This window comes from Heloderma suspectum, chromosome 6 (assembly GCF_057233095.1).
Source record: "Heloderma suspectum isolate Gila_16-S chromosome 6, 16-S_ref, whole genome shotgun sequence".
Classification (NCBI taxonomy): Eukaryota; Metazoa; Chordata; class Lepidosauria; order Squamata; family Helodermatidae; genus Heloderma; species Heloderma suspectum.
This window is the reverse complement of record NC_139463.1, coordinates 11,654,444-11,677,100: the sequence shown is the minus strand read 5'-3', so window position 1 is coordinate 11,677,100 and position 22,657 is coordinate 11,654,444. Positions and strand designations below refer to the sequence as shown.

The 22,657-nt window shown below is 44.1% G+C and overlaps 1 protein-coding gene across 1 annotated transcript in view; it reads left to right on the top strand.

The window, feature by feature from the left end:
- LOC146340470 (uncharacterized) overlaps nucleotides 1-22,657 on the top strand; it is a 191,822-nt gene that overhangs the window by 21,344 nt on the left and 147,821 nt on the right. The window contains 3 exon segments of the mRNA XM_084807236.1: nucleotides 11,347-11,454; nucleotides 19,164-19,356; nucleotides 21,425-21,561. Of these exon segments, the coding sequence (XP_084663362.1) occupies nucleotides 11,347-11,454; nucleotides 19,164-19,356; nucleotides 21,425-21,561 (438 nt within the window).

Below are 22,657 nucleotides of genomic sequence, written 5' to 3'. Positions count from 1 at the left end.
AGCCACGTGGTCTGAGAGCAACCCTGCTCGGCCCTCTGGACACCACTCACCAAGCCCCAGAGCACTTGTGGATGCACTCACCGAGCTCCATGTGGTCCAAGAGCGCCCCGAAGCTGCCCGCTTCTCGCTGGGAGCCACCATTTTTACGCAAGACCGGGGCTCTGTAATTTCTGTATATTTAGTATTGTGCAAAATGGCAGCTGTACAGGGCCATCCCTGCAACATGAGAGGAGTGAAGGGGCCCTTTGAACCTCTAATGGTGCAGAAATGGCCCTGTGTAGCCACCATTTTGCGCAACATCAAATATGCAGAAATTACAGAGCCTCGATCTTGCATAGAAAAGGTTGCTTGCAGCAAGGAGCAGGTGGTTGCAGGGCACTCCCGGTCTACTCACGAAGCCCTCCAGACCAGGGTTCATGCAGCCTGGTGAGTGAAGGTGGGCAGCTGTGGCAACTCAGTGAGCATCCATGCTCAGTAGGTGCAGGTGAGCCCATCTACCCATAGCTGAGGAACATGAGCAGGAGGATGCTATTGCACTCATGTCCTACATGTGGGTTTCCCACAGGCAGGTGATTGGGACTGTGAACAGAATGCTGGAAGAGATGGATCCTTGGTCTGATCCAGCATGGCTCTTCTTTCGATCACTGTCTGTATATCCCCTATTGGTTAGGAGGCTACACATGAAGTCTACTTGGGGTCTATCAGATCACACATGCTAAAGTCCATGGTTTTTCTTGGGAATGGGGCCTTGCACCATGCATACAGCCATATAATCTGAGAGGGTAATTTCTAGTAACACAGAGAGGGATGTGTATTAAGAATGAGTGTACTTTAAAAGTACTTATTAAAAGTGTATTAAAAGTACATGTGAATCCACCCCAATTTGATATGCCATAATCATTTGGTAACTTCGAGTGCTCTGATCTGAGACCCCAGATTTGGGCACAATTACAGCACTTTGCAATGCAGAAATGAGAGGCCGCCATTTTTGCAGTCAGATACCTATCTTGGGAGTTGTCCAATTTTAAAAGCTTTCAGATGTTTGACATCAAAATGGTAAGCGTTCTGGGTGAAAGATCTTTCATGGCACAATTTCGTGTCCCTCTGCGTCTCCAGGAGAAACTGAAGTGGAATTCTGTAACCCCAACTTAATGATTTGTAATAACAATGTCAGTTTGGGAGTATTGGGGGTGGGGGAGAGAGAGGATCCTACAGGGTGGCGGGGGGGGGGGCTGGACTGAATGACTTTCAAGTCCTTTACAGTCCTACATGTCTGTGACTCAAAGCAACTTGGCAGGATCAACATTTAAGTCTTTGAAAAACCTAGAAGTAAAGCCTGGAGATTAGATGTGCTCCACCAGTAAATAAGTAAATTCTCAATTGTCCTCCATAAGCCTTTTAAAAAACTACTCTCTCTTAACTGCGATGTGCCTCCTTCTGCTTGATATTCCAGAGAGGTCTTGATAATCCCATCCTCAGGATATCACCAGCCTATCATTGTGGGAATGATAGGGGTGTTGCGAATTCATCACTGTGACATTAGTGCCAAACCAAGTATGACAGGAGGATGGGCGGGGGGGGGGGGGGACTCAGACCTTTGTTTAAAAAAAAAGAAACAATTGCCTTTGAGAATTATGAAAGCGTAGAATGTGTTATTAGAGATGATTAATTGGCTGAAATGGCTCAGAAAATTACAGAGAAAGACAACCAGCCAACACCACAGGGCTCTTCCTAGTGCACAATGGCTCTCACATTAAAATTGGGTTGGAAGGGAATCAAATATCTGAAATAATTCATGGTGGGAATTTATTTCCCTCAGCTAGTTCTCTGAAAATGGGAAACATCTGAGAGGGGAGCTATCTGAAAATTGCCAATGTGTTTTTTAAGGTGAGAAGGTAGGAGGGGAATAAATGCAATTTTCCCTTGTGAGGTTGCTTTTTTCATACACACACACACACAACCCTACAGACAGACAGACAGACAGACAGACACACACACACACACACACACACACATACAGAGAGAGAGAGAGAGAGAGAGACTGTGGAACTTATCTTGAATTAAGCCACATTATTCCTCCATGTTTACATAGGGATGGGTGAACGAACAATTTGCGGGCTCTCCTTTTTCCACCCCAATGCTTGTTGTACCTTGTTCTTGCAAGTGTGTGTGTGTGTGTGTGTGTGTGTGTGTGTTGGTAGTGGTGGCAGTGTGGTTCTGAACAGGGACACTGCAAATTTTTGAAAAGGGAAAATGCACACTTTTCCAAGCAGAAGCAGATACACTCAAATGCATACTTTCCTGCCATTAATTAAAGCATGAAAATGCTTCCCGTTCTTTAAAGTGCACATTTTAAAGTGTGCATTTTTCAAAAAGGATCCCTTTTGTAAATGCAATCACAAGCTCATGAATGTGCAAGCAAGCTTTTTTTCCAAAAATTGGCCTCTCATTTGGGGGTTTGAGTGGTGCATTTTCATCACTGCTTCAATGTGAATGAAATTCTCATACATTCCTACATAGGAAGGGCTTCTTTTGCTATATTCTGAACATGCCTACAGTGCGATTTGAGTATTGGCAACATGCAAAGATTTTCAGGGACATTCATTCTGACATCAACGGTGGCTTCTTTGGCATTCCTGTCAATGTGGGTTGGCCAAATACTCCCTAGACACTTGCACTTCCTGTTTTTATAACCATTCAACATCACAGTAATTCAAGTCTATGCCCCAACCACTGATGCCAAAGAAGCTGAGGTTGATCGGTTCTATGAAGACCTACAACACCTTCTAGAACTAACACCAAAAAAAGATGTCCTCTTCATCATAGGGGATTGGAATGCTAAAGTAGGAAGTCAAGAAATCACCGGGATAACAGGCAAGCATGGCCTTGGTGTACAAAATGAAGAAGGGCAAAGGCTAATAGAGTTTTGCCAAGAGAACACACTGATCATAAGCAAACACTCTTTTACAACAGCACAAGAGGCGACTCTACACATGGACATCACCAGATGGTCAATATCGAAATCAGATTGATTATGTCCTTTGCAGCCAAAGATGGAGAAGCTCCATACAGTCAGTCAAAACAAGACCTGGAGCTGACTGTGGCTCAGATCATGAGCTGCTTCTTGCAAAATTTCAGCTTAAATTGAAGAATGTAGGGAAAACCACTAAACCATTCCGGTATGACCTAAATCATATCCCTTATGAATATACAGTGGAGGTGAGGAATAGATTTCAGGGATTAGACCTGATAGACAGAGTGCCTGAGGAACTATGGACGGTGGTCCGTAACGTTGTTCAGGAGGCAGCAACTCAATCCATCCCAAAGAAAAAGAAAGACAAGAAAGCAAAGTGGCTGTCTGATGAGGCTTTACAAGTAGCTGAGGAAAGAAGGGAAGCGAAAAGCAAGGGAGAAAGGGGAAGATATACCCAACTGAATGCAGAGTTCCAGAGAATAGCAAGGAGAGACAAGAAGGCCTTCTTAAATGAACAATGCAAAGAAATCGAGGAAAACAACAGAATGGGAAAGACTAGAGATCTCTTCAAGAAAATTGGAGATCTCAAGGGAACGTTTTGTGCAAAGACAGGCATGATAAAAGACAAAGAAGGCAGGGACCTAACAGAAGCAGATGAGATTAAGAAGAGGTGGCAAGAATACACAGAAGAACTATACAGGAAAGATCTGAATATCCCTGATAGCCATGATAGTGCGGTCACTGAACTTGAGCCAGACAACCTCGAGAGTGAAGTCAAGTGGGCCTTAGGAAGCATTAGTAACAACAAAGCTAGAGGAGATGACAGTATTCCAGCTGAGCTATTTAAAATCCTAAAAGATAATGCTGTTAAAGTGCTGCACCCAATATGCCAACAAATTTGGAACACTCAACAATGACCACAAGACTGGAAAAGGTCAGTTTACATTCCAATTCCAAAAAAGGGCAATGCCAAAGAGTGTTCAAACTACCATACAATTGCGCTCATTTCACATGCCAGCAAGGTTATGCTCAAAATCCTACAAGCTAGGCTTCAGCATTATGTGAACCAAGAACTACCAGAAGTACAAGCTGGGTTCTGAAGAGGCAGAGGAACTAGAGATCAAATTGCCAACTTACGCTGGATCATGGAGAAAGCAAGAGAATTCCAGAAAAAGTCTATTTCTGCTTCATTGACTACGCTAAAGCCTTTGATTGTGTGGATCACAACAAACTCTGGCAAATTCTTAAAGAGATGGGAGTACCAGACCTCTTTACCTGTCTCCTGAGAAACCTGTATGAGGGTCAAGAAGCAACAGTAAGAACTGGACATAGAACAACCGATTGGTTCAAAATTGGGAAAGGAGTATGACAAGGCTGCATATTGTTGCCCTGCTTATTTAATGTATATGCAGAGTACATCATGAGAAATGCCAGGTTGGATGAATCACAGGTCAGAATTAAGATTGCCGGGAGAATTATCAACAACCTTAGATACGCAGATGATACCACCCAATGGCAGAAAGTGGAGAGGATCTAAAGAGCCTCTAATTGAGGGTGAAAGTGGAGAGTGCAAAAGCTGGTTTGAAACTCAACATTAAAAAAACTAAGATCTTGGCATCTGGCCCCATCACTTCCTGGCATATAGAAGAGGAAGAAATGGAAACAGTGACAGATTTTATTTTCTTGGGCTCCAAGATCACCGCAGACGGTGACTGTAGCCATGAAATTAAAAGACGCTTGCTCCTTGGGAGGAAAGCTATGGCAAACCTAGACAGCATAATAAGAAGCAGAGACATCATCTTGCCGACAAGAGTTCGTCTAATCAAAGCTATGGTTTTCCCAGTAGTAACGTATGGCTGTGAGAGCTGGACTATAAGGAAGGCTGAGTGCCGAAGAATGGATGCTTTTGAACTGTGGTGCTGGGGAAGACTCTTACGAGTCCCCTGGACTGCAAGGAGGTCAAATCAGTCCATCCTAAAGGAAATCAACCCTGACTGCTCATTGGAAGGACAGATACTGAAGCTGAAGCTCAAATATTTTGGCCACCTAATGCGGAGAGAAAACTCCCTGGAAAAGACCCTGATGCTGGGAAAGATTGAAGGCAAAAGGAGAAGGGGACAGCAGAGGATGAGATGGCTAGATAGCATCACTGATGCAATGAATATGGACTTGAGCACACTCCGGGAGAGAGAGCAGGACAGGAAGGCCTGGTGTGCTATGGTCCATGGGGTCATGAAGAGTCGGACACGACTGAACTACTGAACAACAACGCGGACATTCTCTTTAGGCTGAAAGAATACATGTGAATTTACAGAAGCATAAAAGCAAGCAAGCACCAGGGTTTGGGGGTGGGTTTTTGCAAGACCAAGGAAAGACCCAACACCATACTTCTGTGATTAAGTCCAAGATGTGTATGCTGGATCATACTCAAAGTGTGTGGTAAGTTCTGCAATACCAGGGCCAGCCTACTAACCAGGAATGGGGAGGCAGGGATAGACCCTAAAGTAGATACCTGAATTCCAGAGAGGCAATAGAAACAACTGAGACAGGGGAAAACACACAGGGTTAAACACTAAGTACAGTGAATGATTCATTGAATATGCACGGACCTACAAATAGGGATGCTGGAGAAATTTGAGATGGACTAAAATAAGCTCAGATTTCTAAGAAACCAGTGGAATCCACTGTGGACCAACCTCCTCGGGCTGTGCTGAGTCCATGGACTTTCTGACCTTTTTTCTTCCTTTCCTTTCCTTTCCTTTCTTTTCTTTTTTTACTTTCCTGAAATTTGCACAAAGTTATTTGTGAGGAAAATATGCATGTTTCTGCTGAGACTGAATGGAAAAGTTGAATGGAACAGGGGGCAATATGCTAAATATTACATACTACAATATGTAAATTGTTGTGAACCCTCTTACGGAATTATTTGCGTATTTGTCCACATAATGGGAAAAAATGAATCTGTCTGAACAGATGATGGAACAAAAGGTGTCTGACAATCCACAAGACACAGACAGAGTGGGTTTTACACCAACCATACATCCCTACCTACCAAAGGGCCCAGAAAAAAACAACAACAACAACAGGGAATCAAGATTAGAGATGTGCGTACAAGAAAAACTTGTGTTTGTCAAATTTCTCCAAATTCCACCTCAAAGCTTGTTCCATCTCTTGTCTGTATCAGGTTGGGATCTTGGGGTTGTTGTTGTTGTTTTTCTGTTCACCTGAAAATGCATGCATATTTTTGTATGCTTTTTTCCAAATGTTCACATCAATTATGCATGTCTTTGAAATGCATGCATTCTTCTCCCATTGATTAAGGCATGTTTGTACACCTTTTCAGCAGTACATATTTTGCAAAAATACGCATACTGTTGAATGCAGTCGTTCTGGTCTGCAAATCACATTGCAAGCTTGGAAACATATGGACATGGACTGTAGATTGAGTTCAAGTCCATGGTCCATCCAGAATGTCCAAACTGGGCATAGCCTGATCAAAAACAAATTGAAATGAATTTATGATATATCCCTAATCAATATTCAGGTCATAGTCAGAACTAGCTCACACATGCATAGACATCACTTTATTTCTCTGCGTGTGATTCAGCCACATATAATGACTTAGCAGCTGGAGGCAAGAACTGACTCCACCCAAAAGCATTGTGATATGAAAGCATTCTCTGTAGTGTTAGGTCTCTGTTGGTCAATACACACATGCAAAGCACTACCTGTACTTTTGCATTTATCAAAGGAAGATGTGCATGCGTGTGTAAACCAGCCCTCAGCCAATCAGGAAACAGTGTTCATAACAGATTTAATTACCTCTTCACTTGCCATAATTAGAGGGCGAGGGATCACTCTATTTTTTCAGTCCATATCACTTTTGCATGTGTTTACCCATTCATGGCATTCCATTCATGTTCATTCCAAATGCTACAAACATGTCCTTTCAATTCCAATTCCACATTACTCTATGAATTTTAAATATGCATGGAAAATGGCATTAAATACATATTTAAATAGGCATTTAAAACATATTTTCTCTCAAATATACATTTCTAAACATATTTTCTCTTAAAATATACAGTCCTAAACACACCTTGTTTTAAAATATGCATTGTTGATGTATTTTTGTATGTTTCCTGATTTAAAAAAACTTGTGCATAACATTTGGGGAAATGCCCAGAGAGGCTGACCTGGCACCTACATCATTATCTTCTCGCTGCTAGGTGAAGACTATTTCATTTCCCCAGGCTATTTAGTCCTTCCGTTTTGTTTTTAAATATAATATGCTGTTGTGTTTTAGACCTTTAGTCTGCTGCTGGCTTTTGCTATGGTTTTTACTTTGGTATTACTCTGTTTTAAACTTTTACAAGTTTCATATTTTATCATGTTGCATTTTGAGGTGTTAACGTTTGTGAACCACCTAGAGAGCTTCGGCTATTGGGCAGAATAGAAATGTAGTAAATAAAATGAATAAAATAATAAATAAAAATCTGATGGATAGCTGTGTCCCAATCCTCACATTAGTCCAGGCATTGCTGATCAGGTCAGCTTGTTTCAGAATTCACAAAGATCAAATTCCTCAAGCATCCTGCATCACAATGTATCAGCCTGCCGAGTCTTCAGTACTGGACAGCTCCTTAAGGAGTGTCTCTGCAGGTTCAATACCCAAGACAAGCAAGTGCCTGGTGACATTTTGGGTCCAAAGTTCCATCTCCCAGTGAGTGCCAGATGCTCCTCTTCTTTGAGACCCATTGCTCCATTGGAAGCCAAAGTATTTAATGAACATGCCTAGCTATCTCCAGCTGTGCCACTGTACTCAGTAACCTGATTCTGATGTCTGTAATGAGGATCCTCTTAATTAAATAATGAAGTGTTCCTGTATTCCGGTTGCCTTGATGTCAACTGATAAAAGGCAAAATGGAATGGCTGATGCTCCATGAAAAACCCCATGGTTCACATCCAGCAGTGGTCTGTAATTCACTATTATGGAAATTAGATAACGTTGGGTCTTAGGTTTCTAGGCTTTCAGCGTCTAGTATTAGCACATGCTGAATAGAGGGCAGACTTCTCCTGGGAGTGTCCATTGTGTGAAATACAGAGTTAGGAGACTGTGTGCTGGCACTGAGGCAATGCTTGGGGGTCAGTGCGGAATATTGCAATTTCAGTCTAGCAGTTCTGGCAGAATGAGACATATGGTATTTGTTGCCTACCCCCCCCCCCCCCAAAAAAAGCAGTTTTGGACACAATGGAAAATTTGCAAACTGGTCTATTTTTATTGACAATCTTATTCAAGGCTTATAAAGATTTCAATAAATATGCAAATAATATAGGCTTTGGCTAGAGCTCAACATTGGGGTGTTTGGGCTATTATTTGCCCTGTGGCCCAGCTCTGGGGCAAGATCAGGCTGTGACCAGGCAAGAAAAAGGTTGGAGCATCTCCATGGGCCAACAGTGGACAACTAGTGGCCAACCACAACTTTTTGCCTACAACTCCTGTCAGCCTTAGTCAGAACATAAGAAGAGCTGTGCTGTGTCAGACCAAAGACCTACCCAGTCCAGCATTCTGTTCCCACAGTGGCCAACCAGCTGCCTATGGGAAATTCACAAGCAGAACATGAGTGTTCAATAGTACCCTTCCTCTTGTGTTCCTCAGCAACTGGTAAACATAGACATACTGCCTCTGGTATTTGAGAGAGCATATAGCCAGTGATGACCAGTGATGACACCAAGTTCATAATTAGGTGGATCCTTAGTCAAAACTCATCTGTTGTAAATGCTCACCTTTGTAGCAAACCTGGATCAATGTATTACAAATTCACTATTAAGTTTGGGATTGATTGCAAGCTTTGGAACATGTGCAGTTTGCATATAGACAACATCATTTGTGTCCATGCACTGAGTTCTTGGTTTAATCCTTGAATGATCTGGTCTTGCATCCACTGCTTCCCTCATTGTTGCCACCACTGCAGCTCTGGCTCTGTGGGGAAGACTCTGTTCTTCTCTGAACATCACACGTGTAAGGCATGCAAAAACAACCAATCAGGAAGGAGGGGTACATAATGTGGTGATGCATGGCCTCATGCTGCACTATACAATTCCAAACTACAGCTCCCAAGATGAACTTTGATATTATGCATATGCAAAAACTCATATATGTGGAACAAGATCTCATATTAAAGAACTCTTGTCTGAGATCACATGGATTCATTAGTTACTTTCTGAGGAAATAATGAACTAACTTGAGGGTAAATTTTCCCATCATTAGTCATGACTAGTAGCCATTGCTAGCCATAAATTTCTCTAATTCCCTTTTAAAGCCAGCATAGCCAGTGGTGAAGGATGATGGGAGTTGTAGGCCAAAGCATCTAGAAGGCCATAAGTTGTTCACCCCTGCCTTAGGCAAGGGTTCGGAGATACTGCAATGGTTCCACCCACTGAGTCTAGCTATTGACTGAAGACTCCCTGTTCAGGCTGGGACTTTGCCTGAACAATGATAGTACTTCCTGTCCCTAGCTTGTCCTGACTGCCCAGCTCAACTTCCTTCGCTGTCACCCCTTGCATGGCTCCTGGCTGTCAGTATGCCCGGCTTCTGCTCAGTAGCTGTCTACAGCTCAGCCCCCCTGACAGTTTGGAAGCCACATCTGCCTAGGGTGTGAAACTGAATTCCAAACTAATCCTGGTTTCAGTTTGAACATTGCAAAATACATTTCAATGCTTTGCTAAAGCAAGCTGGAGGGAGCAGTGTTACGGAAGAGTGAATGCCATCATGACCTGATCCTAAGGCATTTCTCTTCACCCCCTCATCTCCTACTTTAAGAAGTATTGCTAAAGAGGGAAAGATATAAGAGATGTTGAGTGGGGGAGGTCTCTGACCTCTAATATCACTTTGCTTCCCTTGTTCTCTGTGCTCTGTCAGTATGATTTACTGGCGTTCAGGGTAGTGTGATGCCATTCCTTGTCTTAAGTTAATCTCGCATCTCATGGTCATTAGCTCTCTCTTTTTCCCTTTTTTTTTAAACAACATTTGAAGTACAAGTTATCAGAGACCTAAGGAGAATGGGATAGTGCACTTAACTTAGCCAGCCTGCCAATCTCTACAAATAATGTGCTGTACCTATCAATAATGCATCAATATGGACACCATAAAAGGAAGTACTTCTTCACACAGTGCATAGTTAAACTATGGAATTCACTTCCATAAGTTGTATTCATGGCTACCAATGTGGATGACTTTAATAGGGGATTGGACAAATTCCTGGAGGAGAAGGCTATCAATGGCTGCTAGCCTTGATGGGTATGTGCTACCTCCAGAACCAGAGGCAGTGAGCCTATGTACACCAGTTTCTGGGAAAAATGGGTAGGAGGGCACTGTTGCACTCATGCCCTGCTTGTGAGTTCCTGGTCAACAGCTACATAGTTGGCTGCTGTGTGAACAGAATGCTGGACTAGATGGACCCTTGTTATGATCCAGCAGGGCTCTTCTTATGTTCTCATGTTCTTGCCCTCTGTTGGTTTTCACTGGCTGCATTAAAATCATGCAGACCCCACAATAACACATGTCATATGTTGCTCCATCTGGTTTGCTTGGTTTTTCAGGACATTACTGTCCTCCTGTTGGCACCATTCAACTGCTCCTGTGTCCACCCATCCCTTGGGCCCATGCTCCTGGACAGCCTGAGTGTCAAAAGTGAAATGGAAGTTTTTGCTGTCATGAGGTGCATCACACCCAGTATCTCACTTTCTCTGCTGGAGGTCTGCAATACCAGCTCTGACCCTCAAATTAATGCTCAGAAATAGTTGTGCTCTGAAGCTTGTTGGAGCAAATTGTTCACTTTCTAGAGCCTAGTGAATCCCTGTGTCTGACTGGTTGCTCTGTTTGTCTGGGTGGTTCCTCTGATTGGTTGCTCCAGATTCTAGTTAATCCCTGTGTCTGATTGGTTGCTCTTTCTGTCTGAATGGTTGCCCTAGATTCTAATGAAACCCTGTGTCTGATTGGTTGCTCTGTCTGACTTCCTATGCTCTCCCTGCAGCTTAGTTCCTAGCTGTTGGTTACCTGCTCTGACCCTTCACCTTCTGCCCACATGCCCAGCCAAACCTCTGTGATTTTGACCAAATACCACAATTAACTGGTTTATGCAAACATGAACCACTTCAGACTGCAGGTGGAGAATTGCATGACTGGGTGTTCCTCAAATGCCCTACTTGTGGTCAAGTCTACCCATGAATATCCTGTTTCTGAGTAGGCTCTCTATGTGATCATCTCCTGGGGTGATGATCCCAGCTTGAGGCCATTATCAGAGGGATTGCTTTTGGAGGAACCTGAAGGCTGCATCACAACAAATATATTGGTGTATCTCATCTGGCAGGTCACTTCCGAGCTGATGAGCTCACTACAGCACCATGCCCAGCAGGAAGCTTTGAGTCCAGAGAGCGTTTTGCAAGGCCCGGCAATGGCTCTTCTTCATACTTTCCAGGTTCGTGTCTTATATTATCTCTACTTTGCACAATGGGGAAAGCCATTTCAGCTCTAAATCACACTACTAATTAGGCTCTTCTACAGTCCCTGACAGTTATAGTGCTTATTTACTACCCTCTGGCATAAAGCAAGGCAAGTTAGACACCAAGGAAATTTCCTAGAAATTTGTACATGGAGGCTTTTGAGAATTATTAGTTGGGGGGGGGGGGTTGTTGTTATTGTTTTAGGTAAGATATAAAGTTGGGCTATAGGTTTCTTGGAATTCACTGGTATTTCAGTAAAAATGTGGAGTAGATTCCATGTGGATGGGTGAAAGGTACTAGATAACCCAAAGCTTCTAAAATCTGATCTAATCATTTGTTTTGGATCATTGGATGAGCCATAGGTAGAGGATCTGAACCCAGGATGGAAGGGCCAAGATTGCTATTTCGAGGCTTTATCACTTGCCATACAGGAGGAATGTCACCATTTCACCATCAAAGAAATGGTTCATTGTTCTTCTACAGCACATTCACTGTTAGGGGAATACACAATCCTAAAGCCACTTAGCTACCTAGCCAGACGTCACCCAATGCCATCCCTTGCAAAATGTCATCTTGGCATGCCCACTGGTTAGTTAGGCTGATTCTGTTGCTTGTAATCACACCTAATGAGATCCTCCCCAGACTGCACACAAAATAACTGCTTTCCATTTGGGGGGGTATGGTGAGTACCTTGATTGTCCAATGTCATTAGGAACACTCTCCATCTTTTGAACAGGAATGGGTGAATGAGTGATGTTCAAGATCACCAGGATTCTCTGAACATTGTCTCACCACTCATCTTGTGCCTGATTCCCATTTGCATTTGTGATCACTGCTTGCTCTGTGTGAACAGGAAACTTGCCGAAATCGAGTAGCGATTGAAAGGGAAATTTGTGCAAATCAAACTGGGAATCAGAAATGAAATGAAGCACGTCTTTGACAATTTGTGAATATTTTCGGCAGACGCACGCTCATGTTCAGGGCTCCGAACAGGGCATGCTTGCATGTTTTGCGAGCAAAAACAGAATTCTCATACATCCCTACTTTTGAACATGCAGGCATAAGCAATCAGGACTGGACTGTAAGTAGGGAGGTGAAGTGTGAGTCTCGGAGGATTTGGGACTGGGTGGAGTTCTGGGGCAGAACCTCAGAAGGATCCCTCTTCTGGATCAGTCAGTCGCAAGCTAGGATCTAAGCTGAGAAGTCTGACCAACAGAGGGCTGGAAGGATGAGTCTCCATCAGCTACTTAATCTCTCTATGATAGAGCTCCCATGGGAATCTGACATACAGGAAACTGGCAGACTGTGATGGAAACAGGGAAGCAGGGAGATAGGCACTGCACTCTTCCTCCCATTTGCCTCTCAACATTTAATGCTTCTCCATGCTGTGATGCCAGCAGATTCCCATGGGAAACCTATTGTAGAGAGATTAGGTAACTGATGGAGTCCATTCCATTAACGTACAGGTTTATTTTACTTACAATTGACATCCATTAGGACAGGAGATGGATGGCTTGGCCAATGGCCTTTGTCATGGCATTTGGCATAATGGATGATACCTGTAAGTGAAATAAACCTATTTTTAATGGAAGCAAGCGACTGCATGAACAGCCTCCTCTAAAGCAGAGGGCACCTTCCTGAATAAGTATCCCACATGCTTGATCTGTGCAGATCTTGTTGGATATTAACAATGGTGCCAGTTAATTGGCATCTGTAAGTATAACTTGTCATTATCATTATCCAGTACTTAAAGGAATGTAGGATGCAGAAAATTATACTTCTCAGTATATGCAAAGCTAAATAGAATCCCAGCACAGGAGGAAACTAATTAGATCCAGTATCTTCATTTTCAAATATATGTTGACAAGGTGAAAAATGCCCTCAACTTTCACAAAAGTCGGGACGACTTAAAATCAAGCATTCCTTGGGCAGAAACCCCACATTCTCTGTTAACTGGTTCCAAAATCTGTTTGGGAAGGAAAGTGACAAGCTATTGCTAGATAATAAGATGTGATGGAGCAAAGGTGCTCAGGCATAATAGCATTATCTGCAGATCTGTAGTTTTACATATTGCATCAGGCATGTTACATATAAACTAGAAGAAGCAGAAGCAGAAGCAGAAGCAGAAGCAGAAGCAGAAGCAGAAGCAGAAGCAGAAGAAGAAGAAGAAGAAGAAGAAGAAGAAGAAGAAGAAGAAAAGGAGGAGGAGGAACATGGTGTGGACCACCTCCATTTCTTGCCATTTAACACACACACACACACACACACACACACACTTCCTAGTGAATTTGTGAGCAACTGTTTCACTGTAATGTGATTAAAATTTGGTAGCACCAACAGCCGCCAGACATAATTGCCCTTGGGGCCAGATTCAGTGCCAAGACTGCCAGTGGATGACTACCCCTGCTCTATACAATGTCAGTACTACAATGTCACAGTTGCCACCTCTGTCATAGTGACTTCATCAAGAGTGGGCTGAAACAGCCACTCATTTCCTACTGCTGGTATATCATTTCTTACAGGAAAAGCAAAGCAACGTGGAAATACCTCTCATAAGGCTTTCATTTACAGCAACAGAAACTGCCAAACTCATCAGATCTTTTTGTTTTGTTTTTAAACGGATTGCAGCTATTTATTTCCCTTAAGCATTTGGGCTCTCCCTTTCTTTTTTTACTTACCTTCTGGATTATTAGTTATTATCCTTACTGTATAATTTTTAGAAGTCATCCTATAATGAGTGGGGAAACAACCTGTTCAGTGTGAATGAGTTTTGCAAATTAACAAGTAAATTGGGCAAACTCAATTAAAAATAATAATAATCCAATGATGGCACATCACAAACTGCACTCGCTTCATTTATTTTGATAATTGCCATTTGTCTTTAATTATTATTATTTTTTCCCCTGGCACACTAGTGAGTGGAATGAAATATGGCTTTTTCCTGTGAGGCGAATAGTATCTAAGTACTACAGGGGTGCTTCTGTGACCTTCTCTCCGTCAACACATTGTTGCTCTGATTATCAGCTCTGTATCTGAATGGTAACAAATAGAAGTGTCATTGTGAGGAGGTTGACTGAAGGATTTCATGGCCATTTTCCAAGTTTCTTGCATGAGTTGACCAAACGTCATAGACATCCGTGGCAGGATTTGAACTATGACTTTAAGAACATAAGAAGAGCCCTGCTGGATCAGAAAAAGGGTCCATCTGGTCCAGCATTCTGTTCACACAGTGGCCAGCCAGCTGTCGACCAGGAACCCACAAGTAGGGCATGAGTGCAACAGCAACCTCCCAACCATGTTCCCCAGCAACTGGTGTTCGTAGGCTCATTTCCTCTGATACTGGAGGTAGCACATAGCCATCAAGACTAGTAGCCTTTGATAGCCTTTTCCTCCAGGAATTTGTCTAACCCCCTTTTAAAGCCATCCAAATTGGTGGCCATCACTACATCCTGTGGTAGCGAGTTCCATGGGTTAATTTCTTGGTAACCCATTGTGCTGATCCACACAGGGAAGGGGTATTGAATCTCTTTCAGCCCAGGACCAACCCAAGGAGCTACTTTCTGCCTACCCCTGTTCTAGGGCAGTGAAGTCTTCTCAGTCTCTGGACTGGCCCCACCCACCCAGGCTGGCCATGGGGCCCTTCTGGACAGAAAGACTTGTACAAGGCTTCCTGTTTGGGCCGAGACCTTGCCTGAGTAACAGTGGTCTTCCTGGCTCTGGTGAGGTCCTGTGCATTCTTTGTCTCTGACTCCCTGACTCAGCTCCTGGCTCACCTCTGACAGCTGCCAACAGCTCAGCCTTGACACACAGCCTGTCTGTTACCCCTCTGCCTTCGTTTCCCACCACCACAAGCTCTCCCAATCTGTCTACTTCCTTACCCACTGGCCTGTCCTTTCTGTCTCCCTGCATCCTCATTCCAGCAGGCTGTACAGAGTGAGATCAGAGGGGAAGCAGCTGGGCCATTCCACTAGCCATGCGGAAAGACAACTTAATTTTCCCCCTTCTCTCCTCATCCTTTTTTCCTTGTGTGTCATGTTGCTTGAGATTGTAAGCTTGTGGGCAGAGACTGTCTTGTTTTACTGGCTGCATGTAAGCTGCTCCAGGGTTTTGTTTTGTTTTGGGTAAGGAACTGGGTATCAAATGAGTATTAAAAAATACTAATCCCAGCTCCCCATTCAGATCACCTATGTCGCTGGATTGCTGCCAATCCACTCCACCTCTGGATTAACCTTCCTATGGTCTCAGGACTTCATCCATCTTGGGTCGCTGCCAGGGAGGAGGACCTACATGTCACCTCACTGCCTGGCTGGCTGTCTAGGGCTCAACGCTGACCCCTCTGCTCCTTGGGTAGCTCTAGAGAAGGCAACCTTCCCAGGTGCAAATGGCTGTCATAAAGCTAGCCCTGCCTTCCCTGATCTGGTGCCCTCCAGATGTGTTGAACAACAATTCCCATTGATGCTGGCTGGGGATGCTGTGAGTTGTAGTCCAACATATCTCGAGGGCACCAGATTGGGGAAGGCTGAGCTACAGAAATGGAAAGAGGGTGCACCATATATCTCTATCACAAGCAAAACTAATATAACATGGCCTATGTGCCTTTGTTCTTCTGTTACATGGGAAGCTAAAGATGTTGCATTCTTTCCGCTTTTTGCTACAAGCATGAAAACCAAAAGGATGTCCAGGGCAGAACAGATCCCCCTGACTTTGCTAAAATAAGGAACTCAGAACAGCATACATGGGAGAGTTTTAGCTCTGTGGTTAGAGCACATGCAGGTACAGCTGGCCCTTAGCTGTAGAGCATATGTTTTGTGTGCAGAAGGACCCAGGTTCGATTCCTGGCATCTCCAGGTACTGCTGGGAAAACTCCTGCCTGAAACCCTGGTCAGTGTTGACAATCCTGGGCTAGATGGACCAATGGTCTGAATCAGTATAAAGCAGCTTCTTCTGTTGTTATGATTTGTATTCTTATACTTTAATCCTGGGCATTTACAGTTAAAAGGATAAAGTGGCAAGAGATGGAAAACACCTTTCTCTACCCTGCGACCATGCAGAGTTGTTGTCAGTGAGGGTAATCAATATCAAGCTAGATAGACCAATCAGGGTTGGTTTGGTGTAAGGCAGCTTCTTACGTTACCACATTCTGGCCAGTTCCAGACGGTTTAGCAGATTTATATTTGCGGGGTGGATGTTTGTTTGGTTTTTGTGGCAGGTCCTACTGTGCTGCATAAGGACAGATCTATACTGCAAACTTGCATTGGCTTAAGACAGGCTTCCACAACATTGTGTCCTCCAGATTTTGTTGGACTGCAACCTAGTCCCTGGCCATTGGCCAACAGCTGGCTGGGGCTGATAGGACCTGTATTTGAAAACCCCTGGAGAGCACCAGATTCTGAAAGGCACTTTGAGCTTCCCCTAGAGGGAGTTGTGCTTTGAGAGGAGGGTGCTGAGAATCTGTTATGGATCTCTGGTTTCTCTTCCAGAACTACAGTTCCCTAGGGAGAGAGAATGGCCATTAAACCCATCTGTGGGGTAGATACCTCCTTTCTTTTGCCAAGCTTTCTCTCTCTCAGAGGTGCTGCAGATGTTGGTGACCAACCAGGAAAGAGATCTTGGGTGAACAGCTCAATGAAGATGTCAGCCCAGCATGAGGCCATTATAAAAAAGGCGAACTCCATGTTACGCATAATTAGAAAAGGAATTGAGAATAAAATGGCCAATATCATACTGCCCCTATACAAATCAATGGTGTGACCACACTTGGAATAATGTGTACAGTTCTGGACACCACACCTAAAAAAAGATATTGTAGAGTTGGAAAAAGTGCAGAAAAGTGCAACTAAAATTATCAAGAGGCTGGAGCATCTCCCCTATGAAAGAAGGTTACAACAGCTGGGATTGTTTAGCTTGGAAAAAAGGAGGGCAAGGGGAGACATGATAGAGGTGTACAAAATTATGCATGGTGTGGAGAATGTGGATAGAGAGACATTTTTCTCCCTCTCTCAAAATATTAGAACCCAGTGGGGGCATCCTATGAAGCCAATTGGTGGGAGATTCAGGACAGATAAAAGAAAGTCCTCTTCACACAGCACATAGTTAAACTAGGGAATTTGCTACCACAGGATGTAGTGATGGCCACCAATTTTGGATGCCTTTAAAAGGGAGTTGGACAAATTGCTGGAGGAAAAGGCTATCAATGGTTACTAGTCTTCTTGATGGCTATGTGCTACCTCCAATATCAGAGTCAGTGAGCCTATTTACACCAGTTGCTGGGGAACATGGGTGGGAGGGTGCTGTTGCATTCATGCCCTACTTGTGGGTTCCTGGTCGACAGCTGGTTGGTCACTGTATGAACAGAATGCTGGACCAGATGGACCCTGTTTCTGATCCAGCATGGCTCTTCTTATGTTCTTAAGTTCACGATGCAAAAGTTTTGTGCATTGTTTTTAGTGTTTGTGTGTGCTTCCCCTGCCAGATGGAAATGTGCTATGAGAATATGTGGCTGGTGAGATTAGCTCCAACCAGGCATCATTTATTTTCTCCCCCTTCTCATCTCAATGGTGCCCCCCTTTCTATGCCCACAATGAGGCAGCTCCGTTGTTTAAGGTCCACAGTTCCCAAGCCCTGCCGCACATTTGGGATGTTTGTCATTCATGCAGGTATGCCAGTGTTTGCGCTGAGTCTATCACCAGTCTGTGAAACCTATTCAGCGTTCTCCATTCAGAATACAAATGTGGACTCAGCTTTTTGCAATAGAGCCCCGGCTATTCAAAGACCCGGCCACAGGTGCTCTTGCTTAACTACATTTAAAAGAGTTCATGGTGAACCTGCACCCATGCATGTTCATAGGCTGATATTTTTATTCGCGGTTTAATGTTTCTCTTTGTCATATGATCAGCTGTGAACAATCCCTACTGCTTTTTATCCCTTCCAAGATTTTTAATTTTAAAAACACCAAATAAAACCAGACTGATAATATTAAAGCTCGGCTAGTCCAATAGCACCACCTGCTGGCCCTGGATTCTGGACTCTTCATCACATTTAAGAACACCGAAAACCACCTTATACTAAGTTGAACTCTTTGTCCATCTACCCGACTCTGCCTTGACTGGCAGAGGACTTTGCCATCATCTGCTACTTGACCCTTTTAACTGGAGATGCCAAGGATTGTAGCTTGGGACTTTTGCTTCCCAAGCAAACACTCTGACTGTGGCCATACCCCATCCACAGCAGTCATTACCTTTCCCTACCCACATTTTCAGAAGTGTGAATAGAGAAACTCCTAAAAATTGGCTGAATGCACTCTTCCAGTCAGGCACAAGGCTGGTGTGCATACAAAACTGCATGATGTCAGAGCACTGGTCCATCTAACCCAGTATTGTCTACAGCGACAGTGGGGAACCTCCAGGCTATAGGCCACCTTTGGCCCAACAGGCCTCTCAGTCTGGCCTGCAAGTTCTCCCAACAGGCCACACCCAGTCTCCTCATGCCCCAACAAAAGCCAACGAGACTCCCCTTTGCTTTCTGTCATCAACTTCGTTACCTTGAAAATGCATCCAAGTGCTTTGTGAACATAAAGCGGCTAAGGCTGACATCCTATGCATGATTAGACAGAAAAACAGTCCTACAACCTCCAGCATGCCCCAGCCATGTGATACTTTTATTTTTTTCTACCCTCCTCATCCAGGAATCAAACAGTGCCTGAAGTGCCCTGCAGGATATTTCTGCCCTAATGGAACAAGTTACCCAAATCCATGCCCCTCGGGGACCTACAATCCACTTCAGGGACAAGATGAATCTACAGACTGTAGAACATGCCTTGCCGGGAGAGCTTGCACCCAAGCTGGCTTGGCCAAGCCAGACTCAGAATGCATGCCAGGGTAAGTTTTGGCTGTCCAGCCTCCTTTATATCTCTCCTTGAAGCTGCCATCTTTCAGGGAAGCCTAAGGAGCAAATTCAGGGCACAAGGGAAGTAGAGACTGTAGTGTGCCAGAAATAGGACTAAAAGGGCACACCTTAGAAGAGCCTTCCCCAATCTGGTGCACTTCTTCTGTGTTGGACTACAACTCCCATCATTACCAGCCATACTGGTTCAGAATGATGGGAGTTACAATCCAACACATCAGAAGGGCACCAGATTGGGGAAGGCTGCTTTAGAAAGGGGAACTCTTCATCTGCAAAAGTATTTCTGCTTCCCTACACATTGTGCTATGGCTAAATGACACATCATATATAAACATGCATTGCTGACTCTGTCCCTAGGTGGTGAATGAGGAGGCATGGGGTTAACTTTCTTCAGGGGTGGGTAGCTTTTTCCTAATCATAAGAACATAAGAAGACCCATGCTGGATGAGACCAAGGCTCCATCTAGTCCAGCATACTGTTCACACAGTGACCAGCAACCAGCTGCTCACAGGGAACCCACAAGCAGGACAAGAGTGCAATAGCACCTTCTTGCTCATGTAAAGGATGTCTATCAAGACTAGGGATGTCTGCCACTGGGAAATCTGTTTCTTTTGGGGGTCAGTCGAGTTCCGTGGCATGTCCAACTGAGTTTGCATTTGCGGGCCAAGCAGTGGCTCTTTTTCCCTGAACTCCAGGAACATTTTGTGTATTTTTGTGTATATGTTCAGCCATAATTTGCACAAATGGAGATCTGTGCAAATCATGGCTGAAGTTTGTGCATGTTTGTGCAAAAGCCAGCCATAATTTGTGCAAATTAAAAAATAAGGAAAATACACAGATGGGCCCAACTTGCTGCAGACCAAGTTAGGCTCTACAGCAGAAAACAGACTGAAGTCCAGGGGTCTGAACCAAGGAAAGCTTGTTGATCTCTACACACACACACACACACACACACACCCTGAACAGATTTCTCCAGCATCCCTAATCAAGACACATGAACTGGAGTGAGTAAGTGCACAAGCATAAGTGAATAAAAGACATGTTTAAAAGCAAAGGGTTCATTGCCACAGGGGAAGGGGGTAGCCTTTCTGATCTCAGTATTTAAAAAGAAAAAGAATGTTGATGAAGTGCTCCCTGACTGGAGTATCACAATAAATGGTATAAATACATCAAAACAGTCCCCTGCAGGATAAAGTCCTTTTAGTCTAACATCCTCTTTCCCAGAGTGGCCAACTGGATGCCTCTGAGAAGACTTCTAGTGGGAGTTGAAAGCGTTAGCCTTCCCCTGCTGTTTCTCCCCAGCAAACAATCATCTCTGAGGTTGAATGTTCCATATATAGCCATCATGGGTAGCAGCTATTGATAAGACCTCCCTCCTCCTCCAAAAAATTTTCTAGTGGCCAGCCCATCATCTTTTGGCAGCAAATTCCACATGCTCAACCTCTTAAAATACAGTTCTGTCTGAGCGTTAAGGTCAGCCTCAGGGGTCACTTCTCATGTGTCTACCATTAAGATCGGTCAGGCCGGTGGGCACAAGAGATGTGGCCTTCTTGGTGGTGGCCACAAGGTGGGATTCCCTTCCTAATGACTTGCCCCTTCTCTCCAGGTGTCCAGGTGAGCCTTAGGGATCTCCCATTTCAATGCCACCTTCAACTGAGGTTGCAATTAGCTTTGCAATTTCAGAACAGCTGCTCATTATACTCCGTACATTTGGCTAATGCTGCTCTGGTTTTTGTACATCGCTTGGTGAGGGTGTCACCCTAAAAAGCAAATGAAAATACTTTAAATAAAGAAATAAATGAAACTTTCACATGGCCACAAAATGATGCGGATAGATGGGAAGTAGGAGTTGTGTCACCCATCACTAGTGATGTCATACAATGGCTTCTCTGACAAACCCGTTATCCCACACAACAATAGCAATGGAGATGCTGAGGAGCAGGTGTTCCTACTGGGAGAGTACAGAGGCTTGAGCACTGGGAAGCCATCTCTCTTGTTTCAAGAGGCCTAAGTGTTATGACCTGAGTATTGCTTCATTCTCAGATATGTTTGCCCAGTTGGTTCATCCAGTCCTCACGCCCCCAGCAATGCTTGCCCTCCAGGGACATTCGGCAACCACTCTGGCCTCTTCGATAAAACACAGTGTGAAACCTGCCCAGAGAGATTTGTCTGTACAAAAGGTATGTTGCTCCATACTTAGTTATATACAAAACGTTGATAAGCATTTTGGTAAGCAAAATGTTGATAAGCTGAGCAAGCATCAGTTGCCATCCAAGAAGCAAACCTGGGCTGATGAATGAGAGTATTGCCAGGAGTGGCGGCATTAGGAAGAGATGTACTCAGCCCCATTCTGTCCACTTGCCAGATGTTTCACAGTGGCCCTGATTCTGCAGCCCTCCCATCTCAGAATCAATCAGGATATGCACATCAGCAAAACTTGAATGCATCAATGATCTCCAAATTCCACCTTGAAGCTCATTCTGTACAAGTGTCTATATCACATTGCAAGTATTATTGTTATGGTTTTGCATGAAAAATCTTGCATACTTCTGAGCACACTTTTCCAAATATATGCATCAATTTTGAAATGCACACATTTTTGAAATGGACACATTTTTCTCCCATTGATTAAAGAGTGTTGGTGCACATTTTTCAGATATACTCATTTGATCATGCACATTTTTCAAATGTCTGCATTTTTTGAATGCTTTTTTTTTTGCTGTACAAATCGCATCGCAAGCTTGGAAATGTACGGAATTTGAACGTGCATTGTGTTCAGGCCCACGTTCAGGTCTGGGAGATGCAAACTGGGTGAACTCTGGTCAAAAGTGAACTGAAACAAACTTCTCATATATCCCTAGCCATCCGTATTTCCATTGTAACTGCTAGGGCTTGATGAATAGTTGTTTAAAGGAGGCCCCCTAAAGGAACGGCAACAGTCAGCAACAACTGAAGAAGATAGTGTCAGGTCAGCTCCAGACTGGAGCGTGACTTGGGCAAGATGCCATAAGCGAGGGTCCCTGTGGAGTCCACCTCCTTACTATTGTCTCCACCTCCCATTTGCTTGCCCCACTTCAAGCCCAGTCCATACTACTGCCCAGAAGAAGGTGGCAAAGCGAATGGAGGCTGCTGTTCCTTCTATTTGCATTTGTCGCCATTTGCATGCTTGGAGAGTGCAGGGGAACAGGCAGCAACAGGAAGGAAGAGGAGCAGGAGCGGAAGCAGGGGGCTCTGGAGTCAGCGGTGCCCCCCCTGCTGGGGTGTTGCCCTAGCAGG